Here is a 25,475-nt window from a genome sequence, read left to right as displayed (position 1 = left end):
AGGTCTCCTTCCTTTTTTGGAACGAAGAACAAAGCTGAAGAAGCAGGGGACTTGGAAGGACGAATAAACCCATTTGCCAGGTATTGATCCAGGTATTGTCGAAGGTGAAGGTTCTCAGGCTCGGTGAGGGCATAAATTCTACTACAAGGAGGAGTAGATCCAGGTATCAGGTCTATCTGGCAGTCATAAGACCTATGAGGAGGTAGAGAGTTAGCCTGATCCTTCCGGAAAACATCTTGGTATTCTAGGTATTCGGGAGGTAACTGGGGAGTCTCTGAAGCAATTGCTGCCAGTGCAACACCAGGTGGAGGGTGACAAGTAGAGACACATTCTGGAAACTGGACCGTTCTTGCTCGCCAATCGATCAGAGGATTGTGTTTCTCTAACCAAGGTATTCCTAGAATAATCTGAAACTGAGGAGCCTTGATCACATCGAACATGATCTTCTCATGGTGTCCATCTTGACTTACTAGCGTCACTTCTTGAGTGGTATGCGTTACTGGTCCGGAGGCTATCTCCGTTCCATCCACCGTAGTAATGACGTCCTTTACAGCCTTGGGACAAAGAGTTAGATTCATCCTCAACACCATTTCACGATCCACATAATTGCCAATGGCACCTCTGTCGACGTAAGCTTCAATTGCATGTAATCGATCCGGATTATCAGGGCTAATGAGGACCATAGGTATCACGAAATGCGAGGTCACGGAACTGGTTTTCACGCTCGGCAAGAGGACCTCTATTCTTGTCGGGCGAGGTCGTTTCCCTGCTCAGAGTTTGTAACTTTGGTAACTGCAGCTCCTACTGCCTTCTTGGCAGGTTTCACCGGACAGTCTCGAAGAAAGTGCCCTGAGTTTCCGCAATATAGGCATAATTGCAACTGTTTTCTCCTTTCCCGCTCCTTTTGTGTTAGAGGACCTTTCAGGCCCCCTATTTGCATGGGTTCCCCGGAGTCTACTCCTTTGGAAGGAGTTGGCGGTTTGGAAAATACTCTAGCATCAAACTTGGAACAATCGGCCTTCCTGTTCTGCAGTCTGTGATCTATTTGAACGACTAAGTCTATATAGTCCGAACAATCTTGTGGGGGATTCACTACTTGGGCTAACACATCTTTGAGCTCTCCACGTAGACCTCTATAAAACAGCGTAATCCTTTTGTCTTCAGGCCATTGAGTTTCCACTATCAGTCTGTTGAAAGACGCAATATAAGCCAAAAGGTCTTGATTACCTTGTCGCAACAAAAGAAGCTCATTGTCCAAGGCCTGCCCCTGTGAATGTCTTGCGAACAGTTTTTCCATACTGAGCTGAAAAGCTTGAAAATCACGGAGGACCGGATCATCTTGATTTACTAGAGGGATCGACCAGTCTGCCGCATTGCCACTAAGGTACGAAAGCACGAAAGCTACTTTAGCTTGATCAGTTGGAAAGGCTGCTGGCCGGCATAAGAAATGCAACCGGCACTGATTGATAAATACTGCAAACCTCTTTGGGTCACCAGAAAATCGTTCGGGTGGAGCCAGAGGTACATTCCCAGGTAGGTTGATCTGCACTGGATTCATAGAGGATGTAGAAGGAAGATTTCCCCCAGATGCGGGTAACGGGGTCTGTCCGGCTTGTGACTGTAGCAATTGTCTAGCGAGATCATCTGTTCGCTCCTTGGAAATAATCAGTTCCCTTAGAGCGTTCGTTTCCTGACGGGCTGCATGCACTTCTGCCCTTAGTTCCCCAAGTAACTGGGCTAGCTGGTCGGTATCCGAGGTTTCCATAGCGCCTGGACGGGAGTTTTGCGGTAGGCTTTGCGTTCTGTAACGCTCACCTGATTCCCGTAGAGGCGCCGGTCTTGACTGGGCGTATACCGTATCTTCAAAGGTGATGTGTAACACACGGCTGGCTCTTTGGGCTGGACCTCTGTGCACTGTATGTCTGACTCGAAGGGTAAGATGTCTCCAGATAGAAAATATGGGATTAATGAACTGGGTTATTGAATGTCTCTCTCTTCTTCCCTTTCTCTTCTCCTGTAGAACCCCAAAGGTTAACGCTCTCACCTTAGGTAAGTGAACGCCGTGCTCTCCATCTGCCTCGGGGCAGGGTGCTGTAACCAGTTTCTTCACTGGATAAGGGGAGCAGGCCTCTTGACTTCAGAGGACTGCTGTCCGTCGTTTACTGCACGAACGGTAAGTTTCGAGTAATTCTAATGTCTTTAAAAGTCTTTAGTAATGATGTCTCTTGTTTTGCAGGGTTCCAGCGATGGCGGATGACGGGCTGAAGTGAGTTGAAGATGGAGCCCGTGTGATGAATAGAAGCGCCTGGAAGCACGTAAGTAAGCGCTTGTTGCCTGCTTCACGATGCGCTCTAACTGTCTTTTTATTTTGCAGGTACAAGTTCGGAGCGGCTGCAGGGTGCCGGAATACCCACTGGGTTAGATGTGGAAAGGAGTAATGGCACGTGAGTATTAAAGTTCCCCAATGTCTTTAAACGCACCTTGTTTTGTCTTTCAGATGCGGGATGCAGCGCCGAAGGCCTCCGGAGCGTGCGAAGAGTTGGTGAGCTTTTGTCTTTCAGATGCCGGAATGCAGTGCGAAGACCTCCGGAGCGCACGAAGAGTAGGTAAGCCTTTGTCTTTCAGATGCCGGAATGCAGTGCGAGGCGTTGGTGACAGCCGATGGACCAGGTAAGTGAAGCGCTGTCACTGAAGACCGTAATGCTAACCTGTTCTTTCTGGTCTTTATAGGTGTTGCTGAAGACTGGATTCAGGATGGTAAGCCTTTTTCCTTAGGCCCAGGATCAGATGCAGAAGACACGATGAGCGTTCTGCTGCAGAGGATGCAGAATAACGCAAAGCAAGATTCATCCATCGGGTGTGGTTTAAATAGCCTCCTGTAGTGCTTAGGTGTCTCCTTCCACAGCCACGCCTAGGTAAGAAAAGAGTTCCTGCTTTCCAGAAGAGTTCCAGTGTTCTGAACCTAGGGAGTGGCTCCTGCCCCACCCAACAGGAAAAGTAGTTCCAAACAGAAGAGGATCAGAGGCTCAACTGGCAGGCAAGTAAGCAGCATGGTCTGCTGCAGGTAAGTCCACCCAAGCATTATGAGCCCGGCGCTTCCAGCGCTGGGACTGGGCATATTTATGAGCCTGGTGCCACTGGCGCCAGGACTGGGTCCAAAAGGTCCCAATTGGGACTGGTTGGCACTCGGAACCTGGGTTATGGATCTGCTTCCAAGGGAGTTGGGAAAACCCTGACCTTTTGGAAGCAGAGATCATGACAGTACTGTGACGAAAGTTTCTATTATGGACAATTAACAATATAATAAGAAGAGACCCCGGGGAAAAGTCTGTACACGGGTACCCCCGGTACTACTAGCAACAAAAACAAACTACCCATGTGAAGTAATCAATTCAACTACGAAGTTAGTGATACATTAATGTATTGATCGCCCTGTATAAAATATCAAATCATTAATTCATATTCATTCCTATTCAAATACAAAAGCCCTATCTGTGTATCATAAAACCAGTGTCTACAACAATCATAGTGAGAAGAAAGATGCAAAATTACGAATTCACAACTCACTATTACACTGCTGTCATACTCATTCGTTCATAAAGTGCTTCTTATTGGAATGGAATTGAATATGAATTCATGATGACTGAACACAGGTAGTTGTGTTTCTGTTCTGGACAATGCCTGTAGCTCACTTACCCTTGATAGCCCTCAGAAACGCAGCTTTGTAAGTGATGTCCCGGAGGCTTGCCTTATGCATAGACTCAAAAGGGGGACCCGTGAGCTTACTTAGAACAATGTTTAAATCCCATCCAGGCAGTGGATTTGCAATAAAGGGGATATAGCCTTTTGACCCCTTCTGTGAAGGCTTTCACGACTGGAATCCTCCACCATGAAACCTTGCTCTGTGATGTTGTGTATGCAGATAGTGCAGCTAAATGGATTTTAAAGGAATAAAAGACCAGACTGGAGTTCAACAAATTAAGTAGATAGTGTACCATATGAGATGGTGAAAAGTCAACTAGATTTACATTACACTTTCTACACCAGACTACACACCTTTTTCATTTGTTAAAGTAGACGTGGCTAGTGGTTGGTTTACATGCTTCTTTCAATATTTACATGCATCTGCTAGGTAAACTAAAATGGCCGAACTCTATGGCCTCAAGCTGCTAAGTTGGTTGTCTAAGGATGTGGATGAAGGGTTGCCCCTTGATTCTGTAACATGTTGCAATGACAGGTTATCTTTATTGCTGGGCAAATGGACATCCTGAGAATGTGGGAATACCATGTTTGACATGCCCACATTGGAACAATTAGGATCATTGTTAAGTGCTCCTGATGCATCTTGTGGATTACAATGTTCAGGAGTAGCATCGGATGAAATGTTTATGCAAATATCACTGACCAACTACCCACAGTGCGTTACCCTTGGACCCCTTCTGTGGGAACCTGGAGGCGTAATTGTGGCATTTTGTGTTTCCTCTTGTTGCAGAGAGATCTAGGTTTGGATGCCTCAATGTGAAAAGATGTCTTTTGTAATGTTTGAATGTAACTCCCACTCGTGATATGAGGGCTGACCTGTGTTTCTGCTTAGTGTGTCTGCTTGTGTTCCCCTGGAATGTGTTGAGATGAGAGGAAAATTCCTCTCTGAATGCTCCACTTCGAAATCTTTTGTGCCAGTGTGGACAGATCTAGGGAGTGAGTCCCACCCGGTTTGTTGATGTAAAACATGACGGTTGTGCTGTCAGTGCTACCTAGTACATTCTTCCCTGCTAGATGATGCTGGAAAGCTTGTAGTGCTTTGTACACAGCTAGCAATTCAAGAACATTGATGTGTTTTGTCTAGTGTTTGTGTCCACATCCTGAACGCTATAAGGAGGAGTCAATGCGCTCCCCAACCTGAGAGTGATGTGTCTGTTGCGAATGTATTGGCGGGGTGACAAACGGTTTTCCTCTTAACAAGTTTTCCTTTGTCCACCGGTGAAGCGCCGACACCATTGTTTACAAAACTTCCACTAGATCGTCCCTGCCTACCACCATTGTTTCACTAACCATTCCTGCATTGGACGCATGTGTAGTCTTGCATTTGGCACAATGAAGATGTATGATGCCATCATACCAAGCAGGTACATTACCTTCCTAACAGTAATCCGACAACCGGCTGCATAACATGGGATTTGATTTAGTATGTTTTGGACCCTATCATTGGAGGGGAAGACTAAGTAGTCTTCCGTTTGAATTATTGCCCCTACAAACTGTTTCACCCGACTGGGAACTAGGCCTGACTTTTTCCTCATTGATAGAGAAACCTAGTTGATGCAGAAGGTGGTTTTCTGCCTGCTTTCGCTGTGTCTCTTGTTATGGGCCTGTTGTCCAGATAAGGGTACACTGGGATGCATTATCTCTGCAGGTGTGCCACTACCAGTTTTTACAAAGGTATTAGCAGTAGAGAGGCTGATTCAATCCTAAGGTGAGCACTTTTAATTGGTAGTGTGCCAAACCCACTTTGAAGCTTAGGTACTTTCAATATGCTTGAAACATTGAAATATTAAAATATTAAAGTATGCATCTTTCATATCCAGAGTTGCCATGTAGATCCCCCTTCTGAGCAAAGGAATGACTTCCTGCAATGTTTTCATTCTGAGCTTCGTGTACTGGACATTTGGCCTAGTCTTTCTTTGGAACAAGGAAGTACAAAGAATAAATACCCTTGTTTACCTCTGATGGTTTGACATGCTCTATGGCTCCTTTTTGTAGCAGAGCTTCTATTTCTGACTGTCGGATCTGTTCTAGAGACATCTTCCTGTATCTTGGTGGATGATCGCGCATTAGTCGTATGAATTCCACGCAGCACTTGTCTTTGACAGTCGACAACACCCACTTGTCTGATGTGATCCCCCTCGAATACATGGGCAAAAAGTGTAATGTGACCCCCTAACGGGGTGACTTGGGAGGGGACATAAAGCAGGGAGTCATTGTTTGGTGGGAGGGGCCGAACCTCTAGTGCTCTGGCCTCTACCTTTACTACATCCTCTTCTGAATTGTCTCTGAAAAGACAACTGTGATGCAGATAATGGTCCCCGGTTGGTAGACCAAGAGCTGGAGCCTGCTCCTGGTGTATATATAGGCTGACTGGCAAAGGATCTTTCCTGCCCCCGTCCACGAAAAGTATGTCAGTTGGCATATGACCCCCTTTGCTGAAAGGGCTTATTTGCAATCTGCCCTAGGGTCTTAAGTGTTTTGTGTTCTGATTTGGCAGTCTCCAGGGCATCATCTACTGCCTTGCCAAACAGGATATTATCATCCACTGGCATGTTAAGTAGAGTGGCCTGCATTTCTGGTAAAACCATGAATTTCTGAGCCACGCGTGTCTTTCTATTAGCATATTAGCATCTCCTCTGCCGCTAGCCTTATCTGCAGCATCAAGAGTATTTTTTTTTTTTTTTATAATGGTACTTGTTGTCTGCTTGCCTTCGGATAAAGTGTTAAGTATTTCAGACCTTAGATGCTCACAGACCCATGCAAACTTGGTCCTCCACATGGTCTCTTTGGGCTCTGTCAAAACTGGCAATGAGGGTGGTATTATTTGTGATGCACATCTGGAAAGCAGCTGATGTTGCTACTTTCTTTCCAAGAGCATATATTTTCTTACTCCCCTTATCTGGCAGGGCCTCAGAAGTGGCTAAGGAGGTGCCAGCCCTTTTACGGATGGTAGCAACCACCAGAGAATACGGTTTGATACGACTGTTGATCAAAAGTGGGTCTGTAGTTGCTGGCTTAAAGAGTTAATCTATACGAGGATTAACAGCCCTTGTTTGTACATGAGTAGAAAGAGACGTTAATAACTATCTTTTAACTGATGACAACAATGCGACATACTGACCTATTTGTTTCTTTTCATTGAGAATATCATCCACAAAATCAGTGTCCTCTTCGGACTAATGGGTTTCAATTTTAAAATAATCTGCTGCCTTTTTCAGGAGATCCTAATATAACAACTGATCATCAATGGGCGATTATGAAATCGGGTCATTGGTGATGTCTGGAAATGGGACAGCATAATCCTCGGGCTCAGGGCCAGGATCATCCTATAGAAAAGCATCATCATCCTCATCTGCATCCAGTTCAATTGTGGATTCTTCATTAGAACTAGTGGATACTAATCTAGGTGTTTTAGATGGAGGTTCTTCCTCCTCCTGAAATATATGCTTACATTTAATTGGATGCTTCTCTAGAAATTGCATGAAGGAAGGCATCTTGTTAAGAGTGACCTCAAACCTAACTTTAGTCCAAGCACCACCAGACGGGGTATCCTGGAGTGGAAAATATTACATCCTCCACTTGACTTCCCTGTGTTTGCATTTTTAGTGTATTCAATAAAGAGGAGGTGGCACCTGTGTAGCCTGATCTTGGTATCTGAAAAAGTCAGCGCCTGCGGTGCATTTTCTGGTGACTGTGAGGATATTTCAGGCGCGGAACTACTTTTGCTTGCGTATGTCTGGGAAGCAACAACTTGGTAGAAACCCCTGCTTAACACTACTGACTGTTTTTTCAAAATCCTCACCAGACGACACTTGACAAATCTCCCTAACACAGCCCCTTATCATGGGCCTTTGCAAGATGCCTGGAGAGATACTACTTTATCTGACTAAACCCTGGAGTGCAGCACGTCCCTGGATTGCGACAAGGCCAAGAAAACACACGAGCAGGTAGAATGGTGTCCCTGGTGAGGAGACGTTCAACATGCATCTATGAACTTTGAATGTTTGGGATTTTCCATTTCCCTATGAACAATGAACAATGATTTTGAGAATGTATATAGCGCCGAGAACAGACCAAAACATATATTGGCGCAGCTGGAATTTAAAAAAGATATTTGACAAACAGATTATAGCTACCCTCAAAATTCAAACAGGATTCATAACATGGACATATTTATGACCAGTTATCGAAACAAGAATGTTTTTATTGCCCTACGAAATTGATAAAAGTAGTCTACTGTCCTAGTCTCTCTAGGAATGCTATTCCAGAGCCTTGGGCCGAAAAGAGCAAACCTTCTGTCCCCCCCCCATTGATACAAAGGTGGATGAGGGGACTCAGGAGTAGTTGTTCCTGTGAGCGTAGGCACCTGGAGGGCTGGTAAAAGATGATCTTGTCCCTCGGATAGTCAGGAGCTAGTTCATTCAGGCATTTTAATACAAGACATTCCACTTTGAACTTAATATGTTCTTCCACGGCCAGCCAGTGGAGTGCTCGGCGGGAGGGAGATACATGGGCCGTTTTACTCAGCCCACAAACCAGTCTAACTGCTGCATTATGAGTCCTCTGAAGCCTTTGGAGTTGTTTTGCTGGAATGCCCGTCAGACTATTAAAGTAGTCCAGATGGGCATTTTTTAGAGCCCCCGCCACCATAGCATGATTCTCTTCTAGCAGAGAAGTCTCAGCGAGTAAAATCTTACTTTTACCTTGGCCACAACCTGGCTTTCACAGCCCAGGTTGTCTTGCCAAATACAGCCCAAGTTCTTTACTTTGGAGGCAAAGTTCAGCGGTTCTCCAAGAAGGATATAAACCACTTAATGGCATGCTCTGATAGTCTTCCAACCGACTTCAGCCGATCAAGCAAGGTGGTATGTTTGACCGTGTCGAAGGCTGCAGACACGTCTAGCATTACCAGAAGTGAGAGTTCACCTTGATCGGCAACCTTCAATGGCTCATCTTGAACCACCAACAAAGCTGTCTCAGTGCCAAACTTTGGGCGAAACCCAGATTGAAAGGGGTCAATAAGTGACTCCGCTTCCACAAAGGCCTGCAACTGCTGGGTGACCACTTCCTCCAGGATTTTCCTGGGCCAGCTAAGTCCTGCCTGTCCGATAGATCATTACTGTATGGACATTTGATATGAGAATCCAGGCTTTTGCATATTTATAAATTAAATGTGGGCTTCTTAAAAAATAATCATCCCTTGAACCTACAGCCAATATTCAATTTGCAAACTTAAAGAGAAAGTGATCTCTGTGGTGAAATGCAAGCCCATGTTCAGATAAAGACGGGCTTGCCCAGAAGACTGAAGTTGTGAACAAAAGTATACATTTTTCGTATTGTCAGGGGAATCCAAAACAAAGTTGAATAAACCAACTTGTAAATGCAAAGGTAATACTGAGAAAGAAAAACTAAAGCTATAGTTTTAGTTCCATCATTCTAAATTAATTTTTCGGCTCAATAGGTTAGTTTAACAGCTATGTTTTGAGCAAATGTTTACTGTACAATTAGATTCATAAAAATAGCACTAGGGAGTGTAATTGGAACTAGAAAGTATAAAATAAAAGTGAGCACAGAATCCATCCTCCTATGAGATAAAGTGCTACAGTGTATTAGTTTCTTAGGACACTTTTAGAAAACCCAAGTTGCCTAAAAGCAAACACGTATGATAGAATGATCATTCTTTTGCTTTCATCCCTTGTGTAAATGTGTTTTGATTGGCTTACCTTCAGTGCTGAGGACTACATGGGGGCCACTTCCATAACTTAGACTGGTAATCTTCTTACCGCATAGCACTTCTAACTTTTTTGGAACTATTGTGCTTTGGTTGTCTCCAGTTCCAAGACAATTACTACAATTTAACCCAAACACAAACACCTGCAAGATAAGGTTTGGGCATTGTTATTTTTAATAATTGATGCATTTACAATAATGAGAGAAACACACATAATACAATAGACTTTACAAAGAGCACGTCCTGCTGTTCCCTTGCTAGAAGTTTGAGTCAATGTAAGAAGGGAAATGCATTATCATCTTGCCACTTACCACTGTTATAAGCTTGGCTGCACAACTATAAAGGGTATCATCAAGAACGCAATCCGGGGTTATAAGGTTGCATTCAACTTTACAATTGGTGAGTACACCAAAAGCAAGCTTTCCCAAAATGGGTGAACAATAAAAAAAGAAAACGGAGCTACATGAAAGGTCCCATCAAAGTGATTGCTGCTACTCGAAAATGAGTACTCATTTTCCAATGTACCTGCGCGTCGCTCTTAAAATAGATCCGCATACCTGCGCCTCGCTCTTAAAATAGATCCGCCTGCATGCACAGTCAGACTGATCAATGTATTAGAAGCTGTAATATCTCGCACAAATATAATGCAACAAAGCCCATATGACAGTATATGACAAGTATCATCTTATGTCTTGTAGCCTCAAAATGACGTACCCCTAATTAAGCATGTGCGTTTCTTCAAAATATAATACCAAAAAGTTCAGTCTGAACTTCCAAAGTAACCAAACAATTTGGTAATGTTACTTTTCACTTAAAGTATATGATGCCCTCATTACTGGAAGATGTGAATTGCAGCAACAGTGGGTCTAGACCCGTCATTCATATGCCCACTATTAGGAGTGTTTTCCTCAGCCTTGTTTTATGGGTGTGAGAAAATAAATCCCATCCACAAATCATGATTTTCCTCAAGTCCCACTGACTTCCCTAATGATAAACATGGCTGAGCAGTCAGAGCTAACCTCGTAGGAGTGGAGAAGGTTGGTAAAATAATGTTTTTAAAAATAAAAGCTACAGTTTAATACTTTTAACATTATGTAATAAAATGTCCACACAATATACTAGTTCAAATATATAAATTTGCTGTGTAAGCAAGTAATACGGTCATGCAGTTTATCTGTGAGAAACTTATTTACAGCCTCTCATTACTACTCTGGTGATTTCAACTCAGCTGGGGCCATCGGGATCCCTAGGGTAACTATTTGGGGGTCCAAATTCATTCTATAAGGAAAAAGTATCTTAGATGGTTCAATGTTAATAATACAAAGGCAATAGTTCTGCCCAACCCCATTCCTACCCACTCCACCGAGTTCTAAAAAATCAACTGTGAGCTTTCAACACTTTGGAATGGTTTGTAAATTCAAAATCACAAAAAAGGCAGAGTAGCTCTGGTTCACTGCTGACAAGTCCAGTGATGGGGAGGGGGAAAATGAAACGTTTGCACATGTATGTTGACTTGGAGCCACTGGAGATGATGCTGGGTCAAAGACAAGTGACCTTGTCTGGGTTAGGGTGCAGCTGTTTGTGGTAGCTGAAATCACAGGTTTGGTTTCTAAGAGAAGCAATGCTGCAGCAGAAATAGTTCGGCAATTGTCCAATGGTTTGTTGTTCTTTGTACATTGTTACTTGTGTTTTAGGACTCTGGCTCTATCCATTATCTGCACTTTGGTTGTCTGGAGCTCCAACCACTCATGCGAGGCTGCACAGGATCAAGCAGCAAGACATTTTATGGGAGCAAAGGGTCCTTGGGGACTGTAAACCAGTGGTACCCGCCAGGTGATTCAGATGGCACATACACTTTATAGTTCCCGTCTGGTATGGTGAAGGATGGTATCAGCAAATCCCAGCATTATTTAGCCTTCAATGTATGATCTTCGAGAGATTCACAGAACTCTTCAGTTTGAGTCATCTTCTTGACACTGACCAGGGTAAAGTGCAGACACCACAATCATATGAATATTGTGGGCCAAGTCAAAACTATGCTTCCAATCACAATCATGCATCTATGGATTCACTGTTGAACCTCAGACATCCTACTCATTCACTAGCACATTCTGGTCGCGATCAACCATGCTCCAGGATGTGTCAATACCAATTGTATGGCGATATAGGAATTTTAATTTTACATTTATTATAATCCTATGAAGTGCCTGTTAAAAATATAAGACCATATAGCAATATGTGTGCTCTTGAATATAAATAAAGACATCCCTCTTCGTTTTTTGAGCAGTAGCTGAACAATACAACTCTGGTTGATGGTAGCAAATTTGTAGAAATATTACGTTAATTGACCGAGATCCATATCCCATTGGGAACTACCATTTGTAAGTTTGGGCTTCCTGACAGGCAGGTCCTTCGTCAAATATGAACACATCCATATCCTTTCAAACAAAGGCAAGGCAAATTCAGCTGTGAAACTCCTACAGGATTTCAAACAACACCGCCACGTATGTTTTGGAAGGCATCCCTGTGGAGTAAAAAACCACCAAGGTTAGTTGCCCCAGGGGCGTGGTTTGGAGGCCATGTGAGGAGAAGTGCTCTTGGAAGAGCTCCTGGTGATCCTGCATACATCCTGCAAAAAAGTGCAGTTGCACTGGACTGTTAATGCCAGAAACATGGGCACTTGGTTATGAACTTGGGCAGTGCAGTTGCTGCCAAGCCAGTATCTTAATAATCCTGGGAACGGTGGATTGAAGCAAGCGAAGTCCCCGGAATTGCGGACCCGAGGAGGCAAAATGGTGGCCGTAATGAACAAAGGAGGAGAAGTACGAAGAGTGGCGGAGGCGCCCCTAAGGTGAGCGGCCACGGTGTAGGCCATGCGTGGTACCGCGCACCTCTGGGGAGACCTCGGCTCGGAGTCGCTGGCCCCGTTTGCTTGAATACGGGAGAGCAGGACCATACGAGGCGGTGAACGACCGGCGCTAGGACCTGCCCATGCTGGCAGGCGAGGCAGGCCGCGTGGATAGGCATCTGAAGTGCCCCTCGTACGCGGCGAGGGAGCGCTGACACAAAGTAACAAAAAGCCTAAGAGCAAGGCTCTTCACTTAACTTTGTTGCCGCGGGCCGTAGTGTTTGAGCTGCTGCGAGACGCACAGGGCTGTGTTGATGCGGATGCTGGGGGGCGGACCGAAAGTGAGGGGCGAAGCGCCGGGGTGGCGCAAGCACACAAAGACATCAGGCAACGTGGGCAGAAGGCCCTGAATGGAGACTATACAGTACCCCACGGCGCATCACAAGGTCTCCCGGAACAATAAGGGATGCACATGAAACTGCTTTGGCCAGATGCAGAAATAGTGCTAGCATCCTGGCACTACCCTAATAATCGGAAAGAGGAGGAAGAGATGGAGAGCGCGCCAGCTGGCTGGCATGGACAGGCCCGGATAGGACAAGGAGGAGGCCGGAAAGGCCTGTGAGCTGCTGGTGCCCCCGTGCCTGAGCAGCGCTGTCGGCATCAAGACTAAGTGCGTGCTACCCCACCCGGGGGTGAAGAGACAAGCGCGCTGGACGGCTAGCATGCCTTGTGAGAGGCAGAGGCAAGACGGAAATGCATGCTTAAGAGACCATGGATATGGCCTGACACCCGGGGCCAGGGACCTTAAATTGCAGCAATTACCTGTTGGCGAACCAAGCACAGATCTCAGGGCGTCCCCTTGGATGCATAGCAGAATTGGAGAGAGGATCCACGCGGCTACGTAGGAGGGCACACTCCATTTCTGTGACCAAAAGCTGGCCTTAAGACACCCCTGGGGCGGCCCCCCTAAAGCTTGGGTGACAGCAGGAACCCGCCCTCGCTAGGACTGAAGACTAGGGGTGATAGGGCTGACCTGCGGCTTGGGGTCACAGCGCCATGTCTAACAAACCTCCAAGACTGAAGGGTAAGCAGCCCACACTAGACGAATATACTAAGACGTTGCCTGGCCCGGAAGGGGCCAGGAGCAAAGACAGGGCCCCCGTTGGGAGCGTGGCCGTCATGAGCACGAATTAGGAGGTCCTTGCTGCGATCGCTGATCTGAAGGTGGTTGGGAGACCAAGCTTCAACTGGCAGTGACCGAACTGAAAACAGCGCTGAAGCTCAAGGTTGGGGCGGTGCAAGAGGACGTGAATCTACTCCGGAAAGATGTTAGGTCACTGGCGGAGCGCACTGAGACCCTTGAGAAAGAGATGTCCTCGAACACGGCGGACTGTGCTTCCAACTGGTTGGAACTTCACGCCTTGGTACAGCGTGTGGGCAACTTGGAGAACAGGGCGGAGGAGGCGGAAGGGCGAGCCCGGAGGAATAATATCCGCATAGTTGGTCTGCCGGAAGGAGAAGGTGGCCACAACCCCACGGAGTTCATTGAAAATATGTTGTTAAAGGAGATAACTGGAGGAGCGCTGTCTCAGGGGTTCGCGGTGGAAAGGGCGCATATGGCCTTAACGAGGAAGCCACCGCCAGGCAATCCACCTAGGCCGGTGATCGCCAAGATCCTTAACTATAGAGATCGAGAAAGGATCCTGGAACACTTCCGTAAAGGTGGGACAATACAGAGAGGGACGGCAAACATAACAGCTTATTATACCCCGATGGTGCAGCAGAGCCGAATGAACTTTGGGGCCGTCAAGGGAAGACTGCGAGAAGCGGGACATAAATACATGTTGCTATACCCGGCGAAGTTAAAAGTTTTCCACAAACAGAACTTTGTTTTTTGAAACTCCGGAAGATGCTATGGGATGGCTCGACACGCAGTGTTGCCCCCAGGAGTCGGAAGTTCAGATGGGAGAAGGAGGTGGAGAAGATAAGTAACAAGCATGGGGGGCAACGGGGGGTGTCAGTACTTAAGACTATGGGACTTGATTATAGTAACTGAAGCAGCTCGTTGACTGGTATTGCCAGGCTGGGGAAAAAACATGATCCGTGAGCACTATGACTATGGCTTCGTTAGGGAGCCTTGCAGGGCCAATCTTCATGCCCCCATTTAGAGTTTAGTTAGGTCGCCGTTAGTGCGGTGACACCCTGCTGGGGTCTTGGCCTGGGGATCCGGGTTAGACCCAAACGCGGGAGAGCCTGAGATCCAGGGATGGAGCTGGGCATTTGTTGGGGCTGGGGTAGGGTGGAGAGGGGGGAGGGAAGGGGTTGTGTGCAGTGGTTTGTTGTAGTTGGGGAGGTGTTATGGGGTAAGCCTACACCCCAGGGAAAACAAGATGAACCATGGGAGACCTTAAGATGGTCACTTGGAACCTCAGGGGGCTCAGCAGCTATTTGAAAAGGAACAAGGTCATGATGTACCTGCGCAGACAGAAAGTGGACATAGCCTTGTTACAAGAAACTCATTTAACGCAAGATAAACTGGAAGTGATACGGAAGAAGTGGAGAGGGACAGTAGTAGGGGCAGCATATTCTGCCTATGCAAGAGTTGTAATCACATGGGTGGCCCCACATGTCCCGTTCCAGCTGCTGAGCTCTGTGGCAGAGGCATATGGTAGGATGGTGGTTATGAAGGGGTTGGTGGAAAATAGAGAGATCTGCATTGTAAACACTTATGCCCCGAACCAGGATACGGCTGTGTACTTTAGGACCCTGTATGGTAAACTCAAAAGGTAGCGTAGGGGGGTGATATTGTAATTGTAGGGGGGGGGGGAGACTTCAATTGTGTACTAAACCCCAACCTGGATAGATCAGACACTAAAGTAGATAGACCCACCCTGGCCGCAAAGGCACTGCATGCATTGTTGGCGGATTCTGGGCTGATAGATGCATGGAGGTCACGCCATCCGCAGGACAGACAATATTCACACTATGCAGCCCCACAGGGCCTATATACTAGACTATGTGTTTGTCACGCAGGAACTAATGACCAACATACCACAGGTGGAATATAAAGCCAGAGTCCTCTCAGACCACTCGCCACTGATGCTAGTGTGGCAATACAGACACACGAGGGGAAGGATACCCACATGGCGATTGCGTGCAGAAGCGCTCAAAGATAGTGTATTTAGGGAGGATATGCAAGAGGAAATAATAAGTTACTTTGAGATAAACACTGGCAGTGTTAAGACAGCGGGCACACTCTGGGAAGCCTTTAAAGTAGTAGTGAGGGGAATTGCCATAGCCAAGTCGAAAGGGCTGCAGAATGGGATCCTGGTCGAATTACAGGACTCCGAAAAGGAGCTACAAAGGGTACTTGAACGGGGTAGTAACACTAAGGAAGATACAGAAATGGCACTGGGTCTGCAGCAGAAATGTGCGGGATATTGGGAGAGGTTATGCAATCTCAACTATAAAAAGTAGATAGAGACAACATGCTGAAGGAGACAAACCAGGGAGAGTCCTGGAGTGGCTCTACAAAAACGAGACCCCTAGGCCCCCAATCAGAACAATAGTGAAAGACAATGGCGACATAGCGGATACGCAGGAGGGGGTTAATCAGGAATTTGCAGAATACTATAGACGCCTGTAAGGGGATGTGACAGGGAGCAACAAAGGGGAGATAGGGGACATACTGGAAGATATAGGATTACCGCAGATTAGTGCAGAGGAGGGGGAGGAGCTAGATGCCCCGATCACCCTTGAGGAACTAGAGGAAGTAGTGAGGCAGCTGCCCACGTGCAAAACCCCGGGAACCGATGGACTCCCAAGCAAATTCTACAAGGCATATAAAACAGAGGTACTCCCCCCGCTGCTGGAGATGCTTAATGAAGCATATGAAGCTGGGAAATTACCGGAATCTTTACGCGAAGCGGTTATCATACCACTTCCCAAGCCCAATAAGCCTGGTAGTGACTGCGGATCCTATAGGCCTGTGTCGATGTTGAACCAATATAGTAAGATTCTAACAGCGGTCCTGGCAAATAGACTAAAGAAGGTCATCAATAGGTTAATACATCCTGATCAGACAGGATATGTCCTGAACATAAACATCTCGAATAATTTGAGGCGATCGAGTGGTCAAACACACTGATGGGGATATAGTCGAGATGGTGATGGTATCACTGGACGCGATCAAGGCATTTGACTCGGTCAAGTGGCCCTGGTTAAAAGCGGCCCTAGCCAATTAAAGTATGGGGCCAGGATATCTTCATTGGGTAGAACTACTATATAGTGTGCCACTAGCGAGAGTGAAGACAGGAACGGTGATCTCTGAAAGGTGGCAACTTGGTAGAGATACCAGACAGGGATGCCCATGGTCCCCCATGCTGTATATCTTAGCGCTGGAACCTCTGGCGATTTATTTAAGGAAGCAATATGATGCAATAGGCATTGTCGTTGGGGTGACATCGCTTTTAATTTCATTATATGCAGACGACATGTTATTGTATTTGCGGTACCCAGAAGAGAACCTTCAATATATACTGGAAGTGATGAAGAGGTTTGCAGAGCTATCAGGTATAGCTTGAACCCCAGTATGTCCTGTGTGTTTCTGCTGGGGAGATATAGGGGGCTCTCGGTGGAGAATCTGCTGGTTTTACAGATACCGTGGGAGGTCACAACCTGGGCGAAACTCCCCTTGGCAATGATGGGGCGAGGCTCAAGATGGTGGCATTGCCCAGATTGTTGCATTGCTTCGCGAACATCCCATACACCATACCATGGACATTTTTTACCAGGTTGGACAGCATATGCAGGGAATTTCTATGGCACGGGATGTGGAACAGATGTGGAAACTACAAAATCCGTATGAGAAAGGAGGCATTAAATTACCAAACTGGTTTATTATATAGCGAGCCAATTACAACATGTCGCCAAATGGCTCTCTGAGGAGCCTACCTTGGAACATAGGCTGCATCAGGGGGACTGTGCCCCACATTTCCTGAAAGAGATGATGTGGTTGCCCAAACGGGAGTTGGGAGGTCGTCCAAGGATGTTGGGTCTTGGGTGGGGGATGTGGCAAAGGGCATGCCGGTTGATGGACAAGCCATCCCGTGCTCCTCACAGATCCCACTGGTCACAGTGGTGGGAACAGAGAAGCAACTAAGGTTAATGATTAGGAAGCACTGGGAACCGGTGGGAATAGCAACTATGGGGGGATGTGTGGGAGGAGGGGAAGATACTTGAATTTGAGGAGCTGGTAGAACAAACGGGGTTGAGTGCCGGGCAATATATTACATATCATGGGATGGTGCAACAAATTAAAGACACCTGGTCCGAGGTGGAACTGGCAGAGGAACCGGACACCACAATGGACATGATATATGATATAGCGGAAGGGGGGCACGAAACATCTAGCGTGTAGGAGATGATAATGACTCAAGTGGGCAAGGAGGTGGTGCAACTTAGACTGGACTGGGAAGAAGAAGTAGGGGACCCGATGAGCGATGATATGTGGGAGAGGGCACAAGGATATCACAAAAAATTATCGAGAAATGCTAGGCTGCAGCAGATACAGTTGTATACAACTCACAGGGCATACCCGATGCCACTAAAGTTGCTAAATTTAAAAAAACGCTGGAAGCCAAGTGTGCCGAAAATGTAATGAGGAAAATGCAGGAATGGTGCATATGTTCTGGGCATGCCCACTGATAGCGTGATATTGGGGGGGACATAGCACAGAAAATGGAAGATAAGAGGATCTGTATGAAGGTGGATACCGCATGGGCTGGTTTGTTGGGAGGGCTCCCTAGACCGCGTAACTTAATGTAAGTAAATTAAAAGATCTAGCCTATGTCCTGGCAAAGAAGGATTGCAATGGGCTGGAAAGCATGTCGCAGGCCCAATGTGGAAACGTGGTGGAGGGACTTGCAGAAGTGGGCGGAGGCAGAAACAGTGGCATGGCAGGAAGCGTGTAAAGGGAACATAGAGGGAGAAGCGGGAGCCCTGTCGGGTTGGAGACAACTGATAGCAGAACTATTCGGGCTCTCGTATGATGGGCCAAGTGATGGTGACTCAATGAGCGCGGCGGAAGAGAACTCCCTACCGCAAGAGGTGGAAACTAACAATGTGGGAAAGTAGGCTCGGGAGGGGGGAGGGACGGGAAATACAGTGGGCGAGAACATAATAATGCATGTGTATATGTGAGCAAATTATGCATCCACTGTAAGTTTGGTTTGTTATTTTGTTGTTTGAATAAAATCAATAAAATCTCTTTTTTTAAATTAAAAAAAAGGTTAGTTGCCCACCTGACATGCAGCCTGGAGAACCAGTTCGGAAAAGCATGGCACTTAAAGTAACAATCCTCATCTCCCACCTTGTCATGTGTCCTCACATACTGCAGAAACACGTAAACGACTGCAGGCGGGGGGCACTTTGTAAAGTTATGGTAGCTGGGTCGGTGTCTGAGACAGAGTATGTGCCATCATGGACAAGCTCAGTACAATGTGGCATTCTCAATTTCTAACATCGCATTCTGCTAATGGAAGGTCACCAATACCAGAGGCAGGATAATGTGCAGGTTTAAACAAAAGGTTATGGCGAAATATTCCTATCAGTACTTATGACTAGAAGAGACCAGGAGTTAAACATATCCATCATACACAATTCCAACAGTAAACATACACATTTTACCTCATCGTTGTGGGTTATATATATCGCTTCATTTGCAGACGTGCCAAACACACAGGCTTTCCGAACCGATGCAATTTCCTGTGGCGAGAGCAGAGTAAATATGGGCCACTTCCCCACATCTACCATTGTTCGCTTTGGTCTCATGCAAATGTTATTTTCACATTTCTGCTGCAAAAATAAAGAATACAGTTTAGTAGCCAGGACACACTTTTTTTTAAGTAAAGAGTAATTTACAGCACCAGCTTTGATGTATAAAACACATAATTTAATGCCAAATGAAATCACACCAACAGCTCTTTGCTTCTTGGCACCTTCGAGAAGTGGTAGTTTTTGTTTTCTTATTGGGGGAGGATTCCCGAAAAATTAAGAATCTAAAATAATAAGCAATACTCACTTTCTGCACTAATAAACATAATTCTGAGGCCGTAGCTCCATAATGCTCGGCAGAGCCTAAGACTTTAACCCACTGAATGATGGCAGATTGCTCTCTGACTGGGGGATCCTGAAGTCATGCCGCTGGTGCAACTTGAGAGTAACCCAGTGGGAAAGAGACTCGCTGACCCACCCACAATGTCCAGGAGCCCTGTGGCATGGAAGGCAAAAGGCCAGGGTTGCTTGTGGAAAAATAAGTGCTCTTTTCGAGATGGCGAACAGGGATGTGAAACCTACCCAGACCCTGAATTACTGCAGAGTGAAGAAGTTACTTGCAGACTTTCCGGCAGTGCAGCCGTTACCTCCGGATACCCTGCAGAGGAGCTCAATGAGGAGCTGAACAGGAGGCTTCGGAACAATTGTATCTTCTTGTGTACCCAGAGGGAAGGCCCAGGGTGGGAATCGCAGAGTGCAGGATTACTGCATCAGGTTTCATGACCTTGGAACACTTCTGTACAGGTGCGTTATAAATGCCAGATCAGATCATATATCAAGGTAAGTATGATCGTTTTGGATACCGGGGACACGACACATCACAGCAAAGCAAAGCATACTGCTATCTAGAGAAGCAAGATGGGGCTGCACTGCAACAACCAATACAGAAATGCACCTCACTCTTGCAAGGGGGGCACATGAATTGTTCTGGCAGAGGCACCCTAAATGGAGTTAGCAGGGGCACACCCGAGTCCTAGCTTAGTGATGTATGGAGCGCCTGCTGTTTTCTGTTTCCACTTAATCTATGGAAGTCTATGGAAATGCAGTTTAACTGCATAGTTTCTAGCAATATTATGCCAAGAAAATCTATGTGAATTCAAAGAATGGATTTAAACATAGTGCTTACATCCAGCGGTTCGCTAGCAGGATTGTAGCATGCATTGATTTGTCAGAGGCTGGTGATGATTTTGTAGATGATTTGAGTGTCATCTGAGTGGCTGCAGCATGTGAGCATGCATCATTTGATGAGTTTCATTAGTGGAGCCATGTCAATGTTGAAGAGTAGAGGTGAGAGGGATGAGCCTAGTGGAACATACATGCAAGTATGTGCGAGGTTGAGCTGAAAATGAGGAGGAGACCGGTGGTTTCCATTCTGTCAGGAAGGATTTCATCCAGTGTAGCACAATTTTGCTTAGGCCGGCTTCTTCTATTCTTTTGATGAGGGTTGCGCATGGCTGGCTGTGTCAAAAGCCGCTGACAGCTCCAATTGTATCAGTGTGAAGGTGGTGGTGCAGTCAGAGTTCATTTATTAGGTCGGCCGGATGGAGAGTGATGCAGATTCAGTCCCTGATACAGCTCTGAAACATTTTTGCCTGGTCGAGAAGATGGTTGGGTTCCATGTGTTAGCATTTCCCCATATAAGTACGTTTCTAGGAGTTTGGTCTGGTAAAGGATATTTGGCTGGTAGTTGGTGGGGTTATATGTGCTTCCTGTGGGATCTTTAAGTATGCCTACATTAAACCCATTCCCAAACCTTCTGGAGTCGGTCCCCATTTCCAGCAAATAGTTCATGAGCTTCGGAAGTATTGTGCAGGTGCTCCTTTGCTGAGGATGTTCTTGTAGAGGCCTGGTGGGCAGGGGTCTGCTGGGGAGCTGGCTTTGTTACTTTTCTTCACCAGTTTAGTAAAGTCTACTGTGTAGATTGCTGAAAAGCGGTTCTGCATTGTGGTGCCTTCTGGGGATGCATCAGTGGAGATATTGTTGCTTATGTCATTTAGCATTGCGCTAATGACTTCCTGGAGGATTATGATTTTCTTTTTAAAGTGGTTTGTGAGATTGTCACAGTTTCTGCAAGGGAGTGGGAATGTTGCTGCACAATGTCTGGTTTCTTATCTCGTTAACGTTCAATATCTCTTTCCATGCATTGCTTGATATCAAGATTCGTTTGGCAAACTGCATTTTTTTTGGTTTTAGGATTTCTGCGTTTTAGACTGGCATGTGTTTTTAGTACATGGTTTTGTCCTGTTAGTTAAAACGTTTCCTCCATGCTTGTTCTGATTTGCAATTTCTTTCTATCAAAGCTCTGAGGTGGAGGTAAGCCATCTTGCAGCCAATTTCTTTTGGGAGACGGTCAAGAGTTTCTTCAGTGCTACTGAATCTAGGCTGCTGTTATACACTTCGGGTAGGAGTATGTCCAGGAGAGAGTTTCGTGTTAGGGTATTTGCAGTTTCTTTTTTCGATTGGAGCTAGATTTCTGTGAGGAGCACGTTCTTGCACTGGAGCATGAAATACAAAAGGAATCATAAGGTTGTCACTCCAGAGAATGTGATCTGGGAGCAGTTGTAGAGTTTTTTTGCAGAAAATGTGTGTCCAGTGTGTGTACGGCAGCATGGGTTGCCCCCTTCACCTTTTGTTGTAAATGCATGTTGGCTAGGTGGGAGGTAAGTGATTTGGTAAAGTTGCTATTCTTCTATTCAAGCCAGGTGTTAAACTCTAGTATGATCAGGTAAATTGTTTCTACTGGGATGCTGGTTGCTGTGTCTGCACATTTCTCTGTGAAGGAGTTTATGTGGTTTGTCTATATCCAATTTGTCTCTTCTGCAAAAGTGGTTTTAGTCAAGGTTTACAGTGTAGCACTTGCCAGCAGAGTGCGGTTGTCGGATGTCTCGCTTCTTTCTTCATAGACTTACATGAAGGACCGTCTACTATCTACATGGACACGGTTTTCAGGAACACAACCTGGCCGGAGACTCTGTGGTGGCGTGGAGCACCTTGAAGTGCCAACAGAGTGCTGTTGTCGGCTGTTGACCTGCTGGTGGCTGACTTTAGGGAGGATCTTGTTTGGCGAGTTGAGATTATTTTTGATTTGGATGCCATATGTATGAACTACGCAGTAAAAACATGAATGGGAATCTGGTACACGATGTGGCTCGTGCTTTGCCGCTGCCGGAGTCCCAATCAGAGCCCTCAACGTCCTATAGTATGGCTCCTGCTGCTCCTGTTGAAAATCTCTTTGTTTTTTCTACAGTAACAAAGCCTACTGATCCTCCTGTCCCTGCTCCCTCCACTCATGTTGGGGGTCGAGGAAATATGCCAATCAGGCAACCTCATATCGGGCTCTGAAGTGCCATGGGGGGGGAAGGGATACCAGGGGGAATAATTCAATTGAATACAGAACAGATATTTACCGACCCCTTTCCTCTCAAGACAGCGACAGCTCTTTTGCTGAATCTCCTCGCTTGTCACATAGATTAGGTTTCATCTCTCTGTTACGAAAATCCCAAAACGCTGACATGGTCAATCCACAATGCAGGCATTGAATTACATGCTGACATCTTTTGTGTCACTTTATGAAAATATCGAATCACAGGTGAAAATGAACTCCACTTTGTTAGAATCAAGTAAAAAGAAGCTGGATAACTTAGAGGAAAGAAGAGACATTAGATCTTTATTTCAGTGTAAGCGTGTCCAACACGTCGGGTGGTCTCACTGCAGCCCGGTGCTGGCCGTGCCGTCATGGACACACTTACTTCTAATCAACCTGTCATTATTCAATCAGTTCCCCAGACAAAGGAGGTTGTGGCTGACTACACTGCTCCCCTGTTGGGTGCCACAAGTACTAGTAGACCGCAAATTGAAAGAGACAGCGGTACAGCGGCCCCTCCTATAATATATAACGCTCCTATCATCATCCCCTTGGGTACAGCAGGGCTGAGCAAAGTGAAAAGGGGGGCCAGACCACAATAAAAATGAAAAGAATACAAATGTGCCCAGGAAAAACCAAAGGCCATCGAGGAAATTTTTGGCGCAATCTAAAACTCATGGAATCTCCCCGCCAAAACAACGCTAAAGCGATTAGAACAAAACCCAAAGTGAGGTTTAAATCCAGTGATGTTTGTCCGCCAATTGAGATATCTGATCATGAATGTATCTTAGAGGAAGCAATCCCCAAAGTTGCCCGGTCTCTAAGTTGCAGGCTCGGCCCAGTGGGCTTACTCAATCAATAGGTCTGATAGAGGTTGTGATGTAAAACGAACCAATTACTTCTAGGTCTACCTCACGCCTGTTTGGTACAATATAAATTGAGATCTTACAGGGTACAGGTCCTGCTCTTACTGATATAGAGCCCTTATCTTCTGATATGTGCCGATCTATGCCCGTGCAAACGAAAAGGGCACTAACAATCCTCTTTGCAGTATTCCCTCTGGCTCATCTAACTATGCTGGTCCCGTGGGGCTCACAGAAACTTCTAATGACCCTCATGGCAAGGTGATTGTCACGATGCCCGCTCCCGGGGAGCCGGCTCAGGCCCTGCGTCCCCGAAAGCGGACATCAAGTCCCCGGGGAAGGTCCCAGCAACCCCTTATAGGGGCCCTTTGGACAGCGTCCTGGCGCCATAGGCGCCAGGCTCATTATGAAAGTGTTTGGGTGCACTTACCTGATGCAGACCATGCTGCAGAACCCCGGCCTCCTTGAGGCCTGAAAGGAACTACTTTACCTGTGGGACTCATTTACCACCCGGGCGTGGTCAGGGAAGGATACATACCTGATTGGAGGAAGGACACATTCTAGGACCTTCTTCCAAGGCTATTTAAACCACACCCGATCAGCCACACGTGCTTCGCGTTGTTCTGCATCTAGCAGCTGGACGCTCACCGTTGTCTGCTCCTGCATCTTGACTTCTGCCACACCTGCCAGCATCCTGAATCACCTGCAAAGGAAGGGAACAAGAGAACAGAAGAAGGAAAAAGCCTCACCTGCTAAATCTGCATCCCAGAGACATTTCGCCGACAATCCTGAAAAGGAAGACATTTATTTTTAAAAGCACATCGCATCGATCGCTGCAGCGCCGCATTCTACTCACCTTTACAGGGCGCCTCCATGTTCAGCAGCGACCATCCGGATTCGCAGTCGCGCCCCCGCGCCTAGGGAGAAAAAGACAAGAACAAAGGTGAGAGAAAGAAGGGAAAAGGGAAGCTAAAACTCCATGTCAAGACTTACCTGTTGGGTCATTCCCTTTTCATTTCGGGTCCGCGCCGCATCCAGGCATTTTCGGACCCCGGCCCCTAAGGGGAAAAAGACATCAGCGTTAATGAGTGAATGAAAAGTCATTACCAAAACACTCATTAAAGACTTACCTGATTTCCACAAGGATTTCACCGCTCACCTCGGGTCGGTGCCTGTTCCCCGGCATTCCGTACCCCGGCCCCTATGGGGAAAAAGACACTAGCATTAGAACATTAATGCATGGACACAAGGGGAACCACTTATAGAAAAGCTTACCTGGAAGCCAAGCAAGTTTGGTTCTCACCCATCCGAAAATCCAGTGACGTAACTGGATACCAACGCGCCCCTGCATCAGAAGCAGGATGGAGAGCTCGTCCTTCCAGACCCTAAGGTGAGACGCTACGGGGAAGCACAGAAGGGTTTTGAGGAGGGTGAGAGGGGTAAGTGGGAGGCCGATTGCATTACCCCGCAGACAGTTAACCCCCCTATTCTCACCTACAGAAGGATACTTCTGCGAGTCAGACAAGCCAGATCTGGGGCCCGGTCCAGTCCGTCTTCCGAACCCTGCGCATCACCTTAGACGAGGTCACAGCAGCGCGAACCAGGCCAGCGCCCCCGTGGGAGTCAGGTGAGCGTTACAGTGATGCAGGGGGGGGGAAGAGGGCATACCGACATTGCTGATCTAAGACCACATTGATTCTTACTGGAATGAATAGTCCAATAAGGAAGGCACCTGGTCCTGAACAGGTCCAACACACTTGCTCTCTTCTCTGAAATTCCCAATTTGAGAGCTATTGTTTCAAATGATATAGATCTTATCGAATGTATAGATGATGCATGGACAGACAAGTTCTCTTTGAACATTGGATCAAAGATTGTTTAAGACGTTATCTTAAACAAAGCTACTACTTTGTGCCAACTGGGCATTGATATACAGCAATCAAGCCAGAGGTGTTAACAGACTATAGGAATGGGCGTTCGAATGACGTGGAACCAAATTCTCTTGATGTACTTATTTCAATCAATAACAGGAACATGGAAAGAGAAATGTGACACTGGTACTGTCAATCTGGA

The 25,475-nt window shown here is 46.4% G+C and overlaps 1 protein-coding gene across 5 annotated transcripts in view; it reads right to left on the bottom strand.

The window, feature by feature from the left end:
* The window catches only part of RCBTB1 (RCC1 and BTB domain containing protein 1), a 765,714-nt gene that overhangs the window by 609,448 nt on the left and 130,791 nt on the right, over nt 1-25,475 (bottom strand). For 3 of the 5 annotated variants that reach the window (XM_069640792.1, XM_069640789.1, XM_069640793.1), the window contains exons 2-3: nt 19,029-19,196; nt 9,486-9,636 (exon numbers count right to left, since the gene is read on the bottom strand). In XM_069640792.1, the coding sequence (XP_069496893.1) occupies nt 9,486-9,636; nt 19,029-19,172 (295 nt within the window). In that variant the 5' untranslated portion in view covers nt 19,173-19,196. Of the gene's footprint in view, nt 1-9,485; nt 9,637-19,028; nt 19,197-25,475 lie in introns of those variants that run through there. The other 2 variants (XM_069640790.1, XM_069640794.1) reach the window with 2 other exon arrangements.

This window comes from Ambystoma mexicanum, chromosome 7q, assembly GCF_040938575.1.
Source record: "Ambystoma mexicanum isolate Mex_15411 chromosome 7q, UKY_AmexF1_1, whole genome shotgun sequence".
In the NCBI taxonomy this organism is placed as follows: domain Eukaryota; kingdom Metazoa; phylum Chordata; class Amphibia; order Caudata; family Ambystomatidae; genus Ambystoma; species Ambystoma mexicanum.
This window is presented reverse-complemented; position numbering and strand designations above follow the sequence as displayed.